This window comes from Ursus americanus, chromosome 28 (genome assembly GCF_024610735.1).
Source record: "Ursus americanus isolate L20-20 chromosome 28, mUrsAme1.1.p, whole genome shotgun sequence".
NCBI classification, from domain to species: Eukaryota; Metazoa; Chordata; class Mammalia; order Carnivora; family Ursidae; genus Ursus; species Ursus americanus.
In genome coordinates, this window is record NC_142154.1 from 28,905,100 (window position 1) to 28,922,347 (window position 17,248).

Genomic DNA, 17,248 nt, shown 5'->3' on the forward strand with positions numbered 1-17,248 from the left:
GAAAGAAATAAAGTCCACATTTAGTTGAGGTGAACCTTTCTACGAGTTGGTTCTTGGTAGAGTCAGTCCCTCCAACTAGAAGCGGGATATCAGCGGCCTGCCTAGATCCCTCACTATTGGGCACATAGCAAGCAGGCCAAGACACTGGTGTTGGTGAGCAAAGCAGGCTGCTTTAAAGGTTATTTCTCCAGGGAGCATTACGTGGTTTGTGCCACTGCCTATAAGGAGTAGCCTTGCCAAGGTGGGAACAGATGTCCCTTATCTCCCTGAGACTGCTGTGTGGTTTAACACCACTGCCAACCAAGAGCAGCCAGCCCGGCCATGGCAGGAGCAAGTGCCTCAGGTTCTTCCGAGAACAGCAAAGGGTAGTTTTGTCCGGAGGGGACGCTCTCGCTAAGTCCTCACAAATTCTTTATAAAGTTTAAAAGCCCATCAGGTGATAGACACCACCGCCCTTACTAAGCTGCCAACGACCTGAGTCTTTTCGGCTCCAGGTGCAACTTCCATTAGAAAGTTTTAATATCCAGGGGCACCTAGGTGGTGCAGCGGTTAAGCGTCTGCCTTCGGCTCAGGGCGTGATCCCGGCGTTATGGGATCGAGCCCCACATCAGGCTCCTCTGCTATGAGCCTGCTTCTTCCTCTCCCACTCCCCCTGCTTGTGTTCCCTCTCTCGCTGGCTGTCTCTCTCTGTCGAATAAAATCTTAAAAAAAGAGAGAAAGTTTTAATATCCAACTTCAAAGCAATTTCATTAAAATAAGTTATTCTAAACAAATTCAAACCATGAACAACTTTGTCCAAGACAAGCTTTCAAAACACGGATTTGAAATCATAAATTGGTATACAACAAACATCCAGGTAAGTCCTCAGAACTGGGGATTTGAGGGCCTTGATTGCCAGCAAGCAACCTGCTTTCTGAGTCTGTTTCCTGATCTGTAGTGAAGTGGCTAAACTCATTTTTTAATGCTTGCGGGTTTGTGATAAAAGAATAGTTACTGGGGCACCTGGGTGGCTCAGATGGTTAAGCGTCTGCCTTCGACTCGGGTCTTGATCCCAGGGTCCTGGGATAGTGCCCCATGTCGGGCTCCCTGCTCAGCGGGAAGCCTGCTTCTCCCTCTCCCACTCCGCATGCTTGTGTTCCCTTTCTCTCTGTATCTCTGTCAAATAAATAAACCTTTAAAAAAAAAAAAAAAGAATAGTTACTAAGATCCTTTACATGTAAGCAGTTATGTTTTTCCTCATTTTCTTATTTTAGGCTCCAACAGGGAAGAGGTTAACAAAGAAGGTGTGTTTGTTTGTTTTTGTTTAAGATTTTATTTATTTATTTATTTATTTATTTATTTATTTATTTATTTATTTATTTATTTATTTATTTGACAGAGAAAGCAAGACAGCTCAAGTGGGGGAACAGCAGAGGGAGAGGGAGAAGCAGGCTCCTCGACGAGCAGGGAGCCTGACGTGGGGCTCGATCCCATGACCCTGGGATCATGACCTGAGCTGAAGACAGACGCTTAACCATTTGAGCCACCCAGGTGCCCCAATGAAGAAGGTATTTTTATTATAACTTATTGCTATCCTTGTAAACACTCCCATTTAAATCTCTTTATTTCCTTAAGTAATCTCTAAGACCAACTTGGGGCTCCAACTCAAGACCCCGAGATCAACAGTTGCATGCTTTGCCGACTGAGCCCGCCAGGAGCCACTTATTACTCCTATTTTGGGTTGACGGACTCGTTTCCGAGTCGGACTTGAACCACTATACGGTCCACCGCCAGGCCCCTTCACCTCACTGACATCCTGGCTCGAAGAAGGCCGCAACCAGAGACTGGGCGGGGCGGGGCGGGCACAGCGTTGAAATCGTTTGTCCTTAGCGCGCCGCCGTAGCCCGCTCGCATCCGCGTGGTGCTCCCGCCCGCCAAGGCGCGAGCGCCGCAGTGGGCGGGACCTCACGCTCCGCCCGCCGTGCGTCGGTGCGTGAGTCCGGCCCCCGCGAGCTCTGGAGCGGCCCGTGAGTTCACACCCGGCTTCCCTTCAGCCTTGGACTGCGCGCCGCCATCGCCGTCATGCTCGGCGCCGCTCTCCGCCGTTGCGCTGTAGCCGCAGCCGCCCGTGCCAGCCCTCGAGGCCTCCTGTACTCAGCCCCGGCCCCCGGCCCCGCCGCCGGTAAGGCCCCTGCCGCCACTGCTAGCGCCCGCGTGTCCTTGCGGTGACCTGGGCCCCCGCCGCCACTCGAGGGCAGGCTCGCCCCGCGGCCTAGCCCCTGCCCTGCGGGCGGGCGGATGAACCTGGTGACCGCTGGCTGCACTCCCCGCCGCCTCCACTTATGGGGGACTCGAAGACGCGGCCCCCCGGGCCTCCCCCAGCGCGACTTCCTAGTGCGGGCACCGCTGACCGGTCAGGTGTGGACTTGCTGTGGGCCTCAAGGAAGGGGCGCAGCGCGCCTCCCGCGCCCGCTGGACCCCTTCGGTCCCCGGGCCGTGACCGTGCCCCGGCGCTGACCCCTGCAGCCACCTGACTGGGAGTGTCCGCCGCGGGCCTACAGCGCGTCGGCGAAGGTGACATTGAGCCGCCGGGCGCGTCGCAATCCGTGTAGGGGTAGGGGTAGCCCTTCCGGAGACCCGGGCACGGACACCAAATGTTTCTTTGAGGGACACAGTATACTTTTTTTATCAGGCCTGTCTCGGTTAGCGTTTTGTATGTCATCTTCACAGACCGTTCTGTCGTTTTAGAGACTGCTGTGCCACGTTCTAATTTTTCCATTTTTACGATAGCTCTCCATGTATGGTCGTTTCCTGAGGTCTGGAAGAGAGCCTGAATATTGATAGGTCTTAGGATAAGAATATTACTCTTTCGAAAATTGGGTACCACAGACTCAGGAATACTGGGTTCTACAAATATAAGGGAAGCTGGTTTTTTGGTTTGGTTTGGTTTGGGTTTTTTTGCATTCAGTCGGAAACCTGATTGCTGCGGTATGAGATGTGCTGCTGATTCCTCTCTCTTAACTGTGCTTTTCCCCTGTGTTTGGGGAGACTCTGTTTCCAGCAGGGTACTTTTAGTTGTGTAACTGCTCTTTGATCTTAGTCCATGATATGCTGCAATGTGAAATTTAGGCCCTAAGCATGCAAATTTAAATGTATGAACTCAAACTCAAAACTAGTAAGATTGTTCTCTTGACTCTTGAGTGTTAATAACTAGACCCTTCAGAACCTAAGAAATGTGTTTCTCTTCATTCAGTTTAGATTTTATCTTGTGTAATTTCTCATAGGACAGTAAGGCTGGCATGTACTTTATGAAGACTGCCTTATTTTATGGAGGAGGAAATTGAGGCCCATCTTGGGAAACTGGTTCCTTTACTAGTGGTGGAACTGCTTTCAGTTTCTTAGCTGTAATTATTTTTTCCCCATCCTGATGTTTGTCAAATTTTATGTTTTTTGCTTTTTTTCCTTATCTACATGCTGAAGTACTACAGTTTTTTCATATAGATGCCTTTTGGGGAGTTTTCTTTTGACTTCTTCAAAAGAACTGCTACATTTTGTGGCAGTCTGGGAAAAAGGCAGATATTTTTGGCAAACTGTAGATTAAGGGGATTCCTCTTTTCTTAGTAAGTTTGAACATGTTGGTTTATCTCCTAGGCGTTCTGTTTCCACTCTTGGATATGATTTATAAACGAAAATCTTTATTTTAGGTGTTTGTCCCGTAGACGTGTTTGCCACAAGGAGGTAGTGTTGGTTACATTTATGTCAGCTACTTTCTAGTTGTGTGACCTTGGACATGTTAATTAACATTAAAACTCAGTTGCCTCATCTCTAAAATCAGGGTGTTTGGTAGTTGTGAGGTTTGAATGAAATAATGTAGCTCTTAGTATCTTGCCTGGCACAATGCTTAAATATGTATTTGTTTTATTATAGTGGATTTCATTTTTGTAAATTATCAGAGTTTGTTATCCACATAAAACTAAACAGGTTTTATAAATTGAAAGTCAAAAAGAATAAAATTTTTTGGATGAGGCTGTTCAAGGCCAAGTGTGAGTATACTTGAAAGAGAGCTCTGAGGGGCTTCTGGGTGGCTCAATTAAGCCTCTGCCTTCAGCTTGGGGTCCTGGGATTGAGCCTGTGTCTCCTCCCTCTGCCTGCTGCTCCACGTCCTTGTGTGCTCGCTCGCTCTCTCTCTGTCAAGTAAATAAATAAGTAATTAAATTAATATAATCTTTTAAAAAGAGAGTGAGCCCTGGAGGGGTTAACCTGAGGGGCCTCAGGTTTGCTCTAGTTAAGTAGCATCCCACATTCCAGAAGCCTCCAACTTGAAACATTGTTTTCCAATAACTGCTGAATTAAAATGTTTTAAAACAGTGGTTAGATTCTTTAGTCAACCCTGAAAACTTAAACAATCCTGGCTCCTACATCCTGACTGATAACTTAGGAAGAGTGGGGGGGAGTTTTCTCTTTCCCTGTCTTGCCGCAGGCCTTGATTTAGGTAGCACTTTCTAATCACCTTCCAACCTTTTCTGCATTACTACATTTCTAGATTTCCAGCCCCCCAAAGTTCATGGCTGCTCTTCCGGCTTGCACCTCAACAGTCCTTCGTTTGAGCTTGTTCGTGTGCCCTTTGCATTACTCATTTCTTTCCCTTTCTCCTAGAATTACCAACACCAAAAGTCCGTTTGGGGGCTTTATCTGAGCTGATTAGTTATTAAGTGGAAAGCTATCTAATTTAACTAAACTTAAAACTAAAGGGATTAATTTTTCTAAGCATGTTAGGTTTTTGGTTGTTTGTTGTTGTTTTAAAGATTTTATTTATTTGAGAGAGAGAGCATGAACAGGGTGGAGGGGCAGAGGGAGAGGAAGAAGCAGGCTCCCCGCTGAGCGGGGACCTCGATGTGGGGCTTGATCCCAGGACGTTGGGATCATGACCTGAGCCAAAGGCAGACACTTTAACCAACTGAGCCATCCAGGCGCCCCTTTTGTTTTTTGTTTTGTTTTTTTTTAAAGATTTTATTTATTTATTTGACAGAGATAGAGACAGCCAGCGAGAGAGGGAACACAAGCAGGGGGAGTGGGAGAGGAAGAAGCAAGCTCATAGCGGAGGAGCCTGATGTGGGGCTCGATCCCATAACGCCGGGATCACGCCCTGAGCCGAAGGCAGACGCTTAACCGCTGTGCCACCCAGGCGCCCCTTGTTTTGTTTTTTAATAGAGTACTTAACTGAATGCCAAAACGTAGTGTTAGAAATAACTTTCTAGATTGAGTTTGTAGAAATGTTTAAGCTAAAGGAGATGGGTATGAAACACTTTTCTGGGTAGTAAGAAAGGTACATGTAATAATTACCTCTGGGGAAGGAATACATATTATTTCGTTTTTCTTGGGTAAACACGTAAAAGTGGATTTATTGAGCAGTATGGTAGGTGTGTGTTTAACTTGATAAGAAAGCATTAAAGGGGTGCCTGAGTGGCTCATTTGATTAAGCATCTGCCTTCCGCTCAGGTCATGTCATGATCCCAGGGTCCTGGGATGGAGTCCAACATCAGGCTCCTTGCTCAGCAGGGAGCCTGCTTCTCCCTCTGCTTGCTGCTCCCCCTGCTTATGTTCTTTCTCTCTCTGACAAGAAAATAAATAAAATCTTAAAAAAAAAAAAAACCAAAGAAGAAGAAAGAAAAAAAGAAGCACTAAACAGTCTTCTGAAGTGATTATAAAATTTTATACCGTGCTTTAAGTATTCAGGTAAGGATAAATTTTTAAAATGTATTTATTTATTTAAGTAATCTCTACACTCAGCGTGGGGCTCGAACTCATGACCCCGAGATCAGGAGTCACATGCTCTTCCTACTGAGCCAACCAGGTACCCCTAAGCTAAGGATAATTACAGTTTTTGAAAAAGGTAGCTTATAAATTTTTGGTAACAGTGGGTTGGTTAGAAGGTTGTTGTGACTTACACTTTCTGATATATTAAATGTGAATATTAGTCTTGTAAGCGTTATTAAATATCCACATACTTCTGTTTTTTTGTTTTTTGTTTTTTAAGATTTTATTTATTTGGCCAAGAACAAGAGAGCACAAGCAGGGGGAGCGGCAGAGGTAGAGGGAGCAGCAGGCTCCCCACTGAGCAGGGAGCCCGATGCTCAATTCCAGGACCCTGGGATTATGACCTGAGCTGCAGGCAGTTGCTTAACCAACTGAGCCACCCAGGCGCCCCAAATATCTACATACTTTTGATTAAATGTTTGTACTTACTAAATACATTGAAGTCTAGGGATACATTATTTTTTCTTGTAAAAGAAATTAAAGCATGGCGAATTCCAGCCCATTCATATACATGTCCTTCTTCATTCTGGGCTTGGATAATGGAGATAATTTATGTCTCTGGGAAGATTGGAACTTGTGCTGTGGTCCTCTGTGACTAATGGCAGGTATTTGGCTCCAGGCTCAAATGGTAATTTAAGTGATTCTCGTTTCACTTGATGTGCTAGTAACAGTCCATTTCCAGAACTCGCTAGTCTTCACCTTTTTATCTTTTTCTGTTTTGTTTCCTTTTTCTCTGCTCTTTCTCCTGTCATTTATTGCCTTAAGGATGTTTAGGATAGGGGCCCCTGCCTGGCAGAGTCCGTAGAGCATGTGACTCTTGATCTCAGGATGGGAAGTTCAAAACCCACTTTGGGGACAGAGTTTACTTTTAAATGTGTGTTTTTTGTTTGTTTGTTTTTAAGATTTTATTTATTTGTTGGGACACCTGGGTGGCTCAGTGGGTTAAGCCTCTGCCTTCTGCTCAGGTCATGATCCCAGGGTCCTGGGGTCAAGCCCTGCGTTGGGCTCCTTGCTCAGCGGGGGCCTGCTTCTCCTTCTGTCTGCCGCTTGCTCTGCTTGTGATCTCTCTCTTTGACAAATAAATAAATAAAATCTTTTTTTTTTTTAAGATTTTATTTATTTATTTGAGAGAGAGAGAGAGCACGAGTGGGGAAAGGGCAGACGGAGAGAATCTCAAGCAGACTTCCTGCTGAGCACAGAGCCTGACTCAGGTCATGGGACTTGGGCTCTATCCCAGGACCCTGAGATCATGACCTGAGCTGAAATCGTGAGTCGGAAGCTCAACCAACTGAGCCACCCAGCTGCCCAATGTAGGGAGCAGAATTCCTTTTTTTTTTTTTTTTTTTTTTTTTTTAAGATTTTATTTATTTATTTGACAGAGAGACAGCCAGCGAGAGAGGGAACACAAGCAGGGGGAGTGGGAGAGGAAGAAGCAGACTCCCAGCAGAGGAGCCTGATGTGGGGCTCGATCCCAGAACGCCGGGATCACGCCCTGAGCCAAAGGCAGACGCTTAACGACTGAGCCACCCAGTCATTATATATATATATATATATATATATATATATATATATATATATATATATATATAATATGTTATATTTAAAACTCTCACTTCTTAGATAAAGAGCACTTTTTTCCATTGGCTGTTAAGTGAGAGGACATGTTCCCTCTTAAGGGATTTATCAGAATTTGCAGGGAGGGACTGTAGTTTGAGAAAACAATTTTTTAAATTACTATTGCTTTGTCAGGATGTATAATTTATTTTGGAATATAATTTAATGGAGAGCATAAGATTTCTTTTTAATTTATCAAAAATACATCTTATAAATTTGCTTAAGAATTGAAATGGGCATTTTTTTAAAACTGGGAATTAATACTGTGCTTATCATAGAAATTCAGACATTATGGAAGTATATAAAGAAATAGTTTTTCCTTCCAAAGATGACCACTTTCAACAATTTGAAGCTACATCACACATTGGGGGGGAACGTGTAAACATACATATGTAGTACTTTTTGTTCTACTTGCTTTTCTTTGCTTAGTTTTTACGATTTTTTTCGTATCAATACATAAGATTTTGTTTCATTTGACCTGCTGAATAGTTTTCCTACCATGATATATATAGTTGATTCAGAATTTGATGCATGGAATATATTTAACACCACTGAGCTGTACACTTAAAAGTGGTTAAGATGGTAAATTTGATGTTGTATATATTTTAACACAGTTAAAAAAAAGAAAACAAACAAACTTAATGTATTGACAGGACGTGTCAGTATTATTTCTTTCTATACATTGAAGTCATTGTTCTTTCTTCATTGTAGCTGTCCAGTCAGTTCGCTGCTACTCCCATGGGTCACATGAGACAGATGAAGAGTTCGATGCTCGCTGGGTGACATACTTCAACAAGCCAGATATTGATGCCTGGGAATTGCGTAAAGGTAATTGGAACAGGTGTATTTGTCTGCTTTGGAATAGAATTGGCAACTACTTTGTAGTCTTTCACTACTCTGTTGAAAGCAGCAATTTTGAAAATATGCCCCATGTAAACTAGTAAACTAGGTATTGTCATGCTGCTTGCAGTTGGGAAAGTTTATATCCTTCATAGTGTTTCCTGTAAAGCAGCATTTTAAAGCAAACACAGTTGACTTTTTGGGCCAGATAATTCTTTGTTGCAGGGCTGTCCTTTGCACTGTAAGGTGTTTAGCTGCATCCTTGGCTTCAGCCTACTAGGTGCCAACCACCATCTCACACATACACCCCCACCCCCGGTGTGCCAACCAAAAATGTCTCCTGGGGGTCAAAGTCACCCCTGACTGAAAACCACTGCTGTAATGATAGATCAATATGAGCAAGAGTTACCAGTTTTGTAGCTTTTAGATAAGTTAAGCAAGTAGTCATTTGGCTCTCCTTCCCACTCTTGGCAATAGTTTGGGTCTTTTTGTGATTTTTATTCTAATTTATGATTTGTCTTGCCCTGAATTAGTGTTCCAAAAAACAACTAGAAGTTGTTTTTCCTAATTTGCAGTTGTACATTGAACATGAATAGGTAATATTAATGATAAACTAGTCTAATAGTCAAGTAGGTAACTAATTCTAAGTGTAGGTAATTTATCTCAGACCAAGAGTTCAGTCTCTGTGACTGTATTCTAGCATTGTAGTCATTGTGTTTTTTGTTTACATATATTAAAATAACTAAAAGCAGGACACTAAGTGCTTCAGACTTACCTGCAGTAATGTAATAATAACTTATTTTGTTGCAACCAGGGAAATTCTACTGAATAATCTTGAGTAGCAGTAATGAAAAGAACAGTAATTCTTTATTCCCATTAAGAGAATCTTAAATTTTATGATGTGTCATTTTGTGCAGAGCTGAAAGTAATCGTGCCCAGTCATTTTCTGGTTGAATGTGCACTAATGCTTCTCTATATCTCCATAATGTTCTCATTTGGGCTTCATTAACTCTCCCTAAGCATTTCCTGGGTTGTTGTTGGATTATTTTCCAATCAAATCTATTTTAAAGCAACCAAAGTATACACATTTTACTAAGAGTTAAGGATATGAGTTGAAAATGACCCTCTTGTTTGAAAAGAAGCCAGCTAATTATTATGAAAATAGTATCAGGATTTAAGAAAACTCTTGGGTTTTTTGGTTTTTTTTTTAAATCTCAGTCTGCATGCTACTACATGCATGGTTCCACTACATGCATGTTCTTTCCACTAATTCACTGTGGAAGATCACTATGATCTTATTATCTAGAATTTTTTTAAAGTAGATATTTTATTTTATAGACAAGAGAATAGAGTCCAAACAGACAAGATCACATGTCTATGATTCAGTAAAAATGTAGGTAATTAAATTGTAGTTGATATGAGGATATTCCAGGTTAATATGGCTTCTCTTTTTAATTTGACAGGGATGAACACGCTTGTTGGCTATGATCTGGTTCCAGAACCCAAAATCATTGATGCTGCTTTACGGGCGTGCAGACGGTTAAATGATTTTGCTAGTGCAGTTCGCATCCTAGAGGTTGTTAAGGTCAGTGAAATAACAGTGCTAAAGTTGTTCCGGATGTGGATGGGCTTTTGTTAGGTATCAACATATCCTGTGTTTTTGAATTTGTTAAAATACCTAAAATTAGTTCCTACAGCTATAGGAAATGTGCATTGCATTCTTTCTGGAGGGCAGTTTGGCAGAATTTATGCAAGGTTTTAAAAAATCGTGCTTGAGGGGTGCCTCAAGCCCCTCAACCAGTAGCTCAGCTAGTTAAGTGTCTGCCTTTGGCTCAGGTCATGATCCCAGGGTCCTGGGATTTAACCCCGAGTTGGTCTCCCTGCTCAGTAAGGAGTCTGCTTCTCCCTCTCCCTCTGCCACTCCCCCTGCCCATGCTTGCTGTCTCCCTCTCTCTGTCAAATAAATAAATAAAATCTTCTTTTAAAATTTTTGCTTGATAACCTTTTGTCCAGCAATTCCATTTGAAAATTTATCTTAAGGAAATAATTAAGGATGTATAAAGGTGGGGCGCCTGAGTGACTCAGTCGTTGAGCGTCTGCCTTCAGCTCAGATCACGATCTCAGGATCCTGGGATCGAGCCCTGCATCGGGCTCCCTGCTCAGTGGGAAGCCTGCTTCTCCCTCTCCCCCTGCTTGTGTTCCCTCTCTTGCTGTCTCTCTCTCTGTCAAATAAATAAATAAAATCTTAAAAAAAAAAGATATACGAAGGTTATTTGTGCTATTTATGGTATGAAGTTAAATGTTGTTAGTGGTTTCTTAAGATGGGACTTCCCAGAAGAGGTTATCTATTAATGTTATGGAAATCATTCAACATTAAACAATTCATAGTATATTATTATTAATTTTAAGTAGGCTCCACACCCAACGTGGAGCTCAAACTCAGGACCCTGTGATCAAGAGTCACACTGCTGACTGAACTGGCAGGCGCCCCAATAATTCATACTATATTAAAATTATGAAACGATTTTTATGGTGTGACCCCACTTTATTTAAACGAATACATAGATGAAAATGTAGGAGGATATATACTTACCCTCTATCTCTCTCTCCTTTTTTTTTTTTTTAAGATTTTATTTATTTATTTGATACCACAAGTAGGCAGAGTGGCAGGCAGAGGGAGAGGAGAAGCAGTTTTCCCGCTGAGCAGGGAGTCCAACGCAGGGCTCGATCCCAGGACCCCAGGATCATGACCTGAGCCGAAGGCAGACACTTAACCAAGTGAGCCACCCAGGCATCCCTTCTCCTCTGTCTTTTGATTATAGTTCCTCATTTTTCTGTAATGAACAAACGAATACATTGCATTTTAAACAAGAATTTTATACTTTTTTTTTTTTTTAAGATTTTGTTTATTTATTTGGCAGAGATAGAGACAGCCAGCGAGAGAGGGAACACAAGCAGGGGGAGTGGGAGAGGAAGAAGCAGGCTCATAGCAAAGGAACCTGATGTGGGGCTCGATCCCATAACGCCAGGATCACGCCCTGAGCCGAAGGCAGATGCCCAACCGCTGTGCCACCCAGGTGCCCCGAGAATTTTATAATTTAAAACAAAACAATTAAGGGGCACCTAGGTGGCTCAGTTGGTTGAGTGTCTAACTCTTGATTTCGGCTCAGGTCATGATCTCAGGGTCATGGGATTGAGCCCTGTTTCGGGCTCCCTGCCCAGTGGGGAGTCTGCTTGAGGTTCTCTCTCTCCCTCTGCCCCTCCTTCTGCTTGTGCACCCTGCTCTCTCTCTCTCTCTCAAATAAAGATATCTTTTTTTTTTTTTTCAAGATTTTATTTGTCAGAGAGCACAAGCAGGGGGAGCAGCAGGCAGAGGGAGAAGCAAGCTCCCCACTGAGCAAGGAGCCCAATGTGGGACTTGATCCCAGGACTCTGGGATTATGACCTGCGCTGAAGGCAGACACCCAACCAGGCATCCCAGAAATAAACCTTTTTTAGAAAATATAATTAAGGAGATGTAGATTTGTTAAAGGCAGAAGAACAGCAGCTTGGCACTCTCTTAGTCGATTTGACTTTTTTTTAAAGATTTTATTTGAGAGAGAGAGTGCAGGCGCATGAGCGGCGGTGGGAGGAGCAGAGGGAGAGGGAGAAGCAGACTCCTCGATAAGCAGGGAACCTGACACAGGGCTCGATTCCAGAACCCTGGGATTGCGACTTGAGCCCTTAAAGGTAGGCACTTAACTGACTGAGCCACCCAGGGGCCCTCATTTGACTTTTTAATATTTGTCCCTGAGGAAGCTTGTGAAAATACAGGTATAATTATATGTTATGGTGAGTATTTGTCAAAACTCTCTTGCCCTGGAAATAAGTGCTCTAAGTATAGCTCTGCATGAAGGGACATGGTCTGTAAGAAAGAAATTCAAGTCTGTAAGGGGGAAAGTGTGACATTATTTTATCTACAATGGGTAAGATAATTAAGGGTTCTGTAGGCTATCAATCCATTCAGCACCAGTACTTAATTCAGTTAAGATCTCAAATTGGAAGCAAATTTAAAAACTTTTCTTGTGTTAACTTAATTATTCGTGTTGCCTGCTGGGCATGTTTAATTATCTTCACAAAATTCTGTCATCACCACCTTTCCTATTAACTTGAGGCTTTAAAATGTTTTGTTTTTTTCTGGATTTAGTCTAACGGTCTTAGTTATTCTTGAGGTGCTTAAAAACCTATTTTGAATAGTGCCTGCATAAATTGTTCTATTTATTGAACTGATAAGTTAAAAGTAGCTGACTTGTATTCTCTGCTGCTAGCCTCTACATATGTGATTAAAAGCTTTCTCAAGTTCATTTTTTAAATAGAGACAGCTTTTCAGAGAGCTAAATGTAAATATTTTCTTTGCCATCAGGACAAAGCAGGACCTCATAAGGAAATCTACCCCTACGTCATCCAGGAACTTAGACCAACTTTAAATGAACTGGGAATCTCCACTCCAGAGGAACTAGGCCTTGACAAAGTGTAAACCCCATGGGTAAGGAACACACCAATGAATAAGGCAGGAAATGAATCCAGGGAATGACATTTCAATTTCTCAGAGTGTAAGACCTTTTAATGGCCTCCTTAGAGGCCAAGAACATAAAGGTTTAAAAAGTGCTAATGGTGGTAAGTTTAAGGAGCTGGAGTTGTCATTTCTAGTTGTTATAATTACTCTCTTACTAGTGTAAAGGGAAGAGGAAGCCTCCTTAATTAAAAATCTATATAAAATATTTCAAACATAAAATTCCATTCCTTTACCTCCCCCAAGCTGAAGGTAATCTGCATACAAGGTGTTCATCACACATGCTTTTATACATCTGTTTATTTGTAATAGGGTGTTATTAATTTGATGCATTCATTTTTGTGTGTCCACATTAGAATTTAACAGTCAAGTAAATATTCACTGATAATAAAAACTTACTTAATACTTTGTTCTCTGTCGGACGGCACGTAATAGAACTAGCCACAAGATTGTCTAGGCACTGAGAAGCATGCAGAAAATCCTTTGTAAAACAGAAAATAGATAAGCAGTGACTTGTTTTTATTTTATTTGAACACATATAGCGTATATAACTCTATGTCAGGCACTGTTTTAAGTGCTCTGTAAATATTAACTCACTTAACCCTCAGAAACCATCCCTTGAGGTAGTTACTATTATAATTACTCCCATTTTACTATTTTATTAATGAGGAAACTGTGGCACTTTGTCCAAGGTCATATAGCTAGTACTGGAACCAACACTTAAAGCCAGGCAGTCCAGCTCCAGAGTCCATTGCTGTTATATGGCACACATCCTGTGTCGGCATTTACTAAGGCTATATTTATTTCTCAGCGGTAAACAATGAGGCTTAAATGGAGGATTTGCTGCCTAAGAGTAAGAGGACATTCATTTTTAAAATAGCGGAACAGAAGCTTCAATAAAAGTGCATCCAAAATTATTGAAGGAGCTGATATCAGATCCCTCACAAGATAAAGGTCCAGCGAGCCTGGTTAAAGGTTGCTTTGGAGCAGGAGTCTTAATTTTATCTTTGTCTACCCCCATGTCACCACCACCTCCCTGAAGTCATTTAGCTCACCTTTGTAATACATGGAAGGGTTTTGTTTTTTGTTTTTTGTTTTTTAAAGTGTGTACTAATGATTTCTGTGAGAAAACTAGGCATTCAGAATAGAAGATTTCCTCCTCACATTTTTGAAGCTCTTGTGTGTGGTTCATATTCCATAATGGACTCTTAAAAGGATACCTAAACACTTCAGCTTAATTTTTATTTTATCTAGTATTTCAAGGAGTCCAGAATATCTTTATTACATAGGATATATTCTAGCTGTGATGATAGATTTCTTTTAAAAAAAAATTTTAAAGGGCAACTCCCCAGCACTTTTATGAGGATCACCCCAGTAAGTACTAGGTGTATAAACAACCAAAAAGCCACAGAGCTACTCCCTTGTGCGTTAGCTACAGGCGGGATTAAGAAGAATGGAAGAGGCTACACAGAGGCAGTAATTTCCCTGGACTATTGCTCTAAAGAAGGTTATTTTTATAAGATTTCTACCTTTCCTTTATTTTCTAGCTAATTCTTCATGTTTTCTCTTACAGATGGGCTTCTCAAGGATTTATTCATAATGCTACTTGATTGTAAACAATCACCTGGAAATACTGATGATAACATATTACCTTATTTGAACAAGTTTTCCTTTATTGAGTACCAAACCATGTAATGGTAACTTGGACTTTAATAAAAGGGAAATGAGTTTGAACTGAAATTAGGTATTGCTCCATGTGTTTGCTTTGAAAAGCAGAAAATGAGCCATCATAGAGCCATAGATTTCATGGTTTTGTTGCCACTGCGTCCTGAGAGAACTGCCTTAATTCTCTGGAAACCATCTGACATGAAATTTAAAAGTGATCATTGAGATAGTCTTGAGGATGTGCTATGTGGTAGCCAGCCTCTCTCTTAGTGACCTTTTCCTTCCCTTCCTGTTCTTCTCTAGCAGTGCAGTATTAGCCTTGGATGTCAAATAACTGGATATGATAGATTTTCAGTGCTTCGATAACTAAATAAATGGGTTTACTTCTTGAGAGAATTAATAGAATACACAAATCCCGTCTTAGTTTAGAAGTCCCATATTATTGGAGACCAGCTGTTGGAGAAAGAGGTTCTAAGTCTGAGTGACTTCTAGTATAGTCATTCAGACTGCAGTGTCAGGGAAATAGGATTAATAGTAGGTTGAGGTTTAGCTGTCTTTTCTCTAAAAACGAAGTAAGGAAATCTTAGTAAAATCCGTTTTGGTATGTATCAACACAAATAACCTTTATGAAAGACTGGTTCCCTACCAAAATGTCTCCCTCCCCCTTTTTTTAAAGAAGTGGAAATGTAAATAAACTAAAACAGCCATATATGCTTATTTGTGCAGTTGGCAGGTATGGTTCTTCGGTTTGACCCTTCCGTAGGCAGCTCTTTTCCCCCCATCGTTCCGTGTAGTGTAATGTCCCAGTCACACTGCTCTGTTTTTCCTCCAGATTCTCTTCAGGTTCCTTTCCCCTAGGGGTGACATCATCGTAGGTCTGCCTCCCAAATCCTAGAGATGGGGGTGGGTGGGGTCATAAACAGAACAATCACCTATATAAAGACATCGTGGCAGAGATTTTTAAAGTTCTGTGAACATACATACAGGTACTGTGAGAGGAAATTACATTTAAGTTGAAGCCTAAAGGATTGGGGGTGTTTATTTATCCACAGCTTTATCTAAAAGGTAATTTTAGGGGCACCTGGGTGCTTCAGTCATAAAGTGTCTGCCTTAGGCTCAGGTCATGGTCCCGAGGTCCTGGGATGGGACCCCACATCACTCTCCCTGCTCAATGAGAAGCTTGCTTCTCCTTCTCCCCGTTTGTGTTGCCTCTCTCGCTATCTCTCTCTGTGTCAAATAAGTAAATAAAATCTTAAGTAGGGGCACCTGGGTGGCACAGCGGTTAAGCGTCTGCCTTCGGCTCAGGGCGTGATCCTGGCATTATGGGATCGAGCCCCACATCAGGCTCCTCTGCTATGAGCCTGCTTCTTCCTCTCCCACTCCCCCTGCTTGTGTTCCCTCTCTCGCTGGCTGTCTCTATCTCTGTCAAATAAATAAAATCTTTAAAAAAAAATCTTAAGTAAATAAATAGTAATTTTATTACATGACATGTCTGACCTTTGCACCATTGGGGTGGGGAGGAGAGATTTTTTATTTGACAGCTAGCCTATATGCATACATAATCACATTTAAATGTGCTTTTGCAATTCCCCAGATCTAAAGGATTTACTATAACTAGCTGAAAAAGGGCCATGTCAGTATCATGGGCTTTTTACCTTATAGGAGGAATGCAAAATGATGAAAATGGTTTCTGCTCTTAAGATCATAGGAGGGGCCTGAGGAGGGAACATAGGTATACAGCTATCTACAAGGGTAAGAAATGAGTGCTATGATGGTTTTCACACCACGTTTATTGAGTGCCTACTGTATATCAAGCATTGTGCCGGATACTTGATAATAGCAGTGAATAGGAGAGAGAGATTTAGAGCCTGGAGAAATTGGAGTTAGGATCACAATTTAGGAAGTTATTTGGTGTAGTTTTAACTTAATAAGTATTTTAAATCAGGATGGTAGCAGTAGAAATGGGCAGAGATGACTTTGAGAGTCAAATATTTAAGTGTAGTTACTAATTCAGTGAGGGGGAAACAGAGCTCTTAGGAAGGCCGTTTTACAGATTTCAGAGATAGTACCATTTTTGGGAAAATTGGAGTTGGCAAAAAGAGGAGCTTGGTGCAGGGTAGAGAAAGTACTGCATTTGGGGCAACTGGCTGGCTCAGGGGAGCACATGACTCTTGATCCCAGGGTTGTGAGTTCAAGCTCCACGCTGGGTGTAGAGATTACTTAAAAATCTTTAAGAAAAAAAAATACATTGGATTCCGGACCTGTCAAATTACAGCCATCAGTGGGTAGGATAGGCATAGAGTTCTGGAAAGAGCCAAAGAGTAAAGAATTTAAGATTTAAGGTTTGAAACAGCAAAAGGGGGGATTTCTAAGATCATTTGGAGGCAAATGTAGTCTAATGGCTGAAATTGCAGAAGCAACTACATTTAGTGGGAAAGAGAGGAGTAACTTTTACAGAAAATGTTAATTACAAAGATAAGGGTATTGTAAGTTCCCAGGTACTCATCAGTCCACTTCAGCAATTACCAGTATGTGGCCACACTTTTCGTCTATATTCTTACTTACCCCCACTCCAAATATTTTGAAGATTGATTTATTTATTAGAGTGAAGTGAGTAGGGGGTGCAGAGGTAGAGAGAATCTTCAAGCAGGCTCCCTGCTGAGTGCAGAGCCCGATGCAGGGCTCAATCTCACAACCCTGAGATCATAACCTGAGCCAGAATCAAGAGTCAGCAGCTTAACCAACTGAGCCACCCAGGCGCCCCCCAAATATTTTGAATCA

At 41.9% G+C, this 17,248-nt stretch overlaps 1 protein-coding gene across 1 annotated transcript; it reads left to right on the forward strand.

Annotated features, from left to right (window-relative positions):
- Positions 1 to 1,965: 1,965 nt before the first annotated feature.
- On the forward strand, positions 1,966 to 14,542 carry COX5A (cytochrome c oxidase subunit 5A). The gene is made up of 5 exons (XM_045795176.2): positions 1,966 to 2,161; positions 8,122 to 8,238; positions 9,714 to 9,835; positions 12,653 to 12,775; positions 14,376 to 14,542. Exons 1-4 carry the CDS (start codon positions 2,062 to 2,064, stop codon positions 12,764 to 12,766), a joined length of 453 nt encoding a protein of 150 aa, XP_045651132.1. The 5' UTR covers positions 1,966 to 2,061; the 3' UTR covers positions 12,767 to 12,775; positions 14,376 to 14,542.
- Positions 14,543 to 17,248: the final 2,706 nt, after the last annotated feature.

What these genes read in the sequence shown, in the direction of transcription:
- COX5A (XM_045795176.2), top strand. Translation starts at nt 2,062, where the DNA reads ATGCTCGGCGCCGCTCTCCGCCGTTGCGCTGTAGCCGCAGCCGCCCGT. An exon ending in GGCCCCCGGCCCCGCCGCCG is followed by an intron (nt 2,162 to 8,121) that starts GTAAGGCCCCTG and finishes TCTTCATTGTAG; the next exon opens with CTGTCCAGTCAGTTCGCTGC. An exon ending in TGCCTGGGAATTGCGTAAAG is followed by an intron (nt 8,239 to 9,713) that starts GTAATTGGAACA and finishes TTAATTTGACAG; the next exon opens with GGATGAACACGCTTGTTGGC.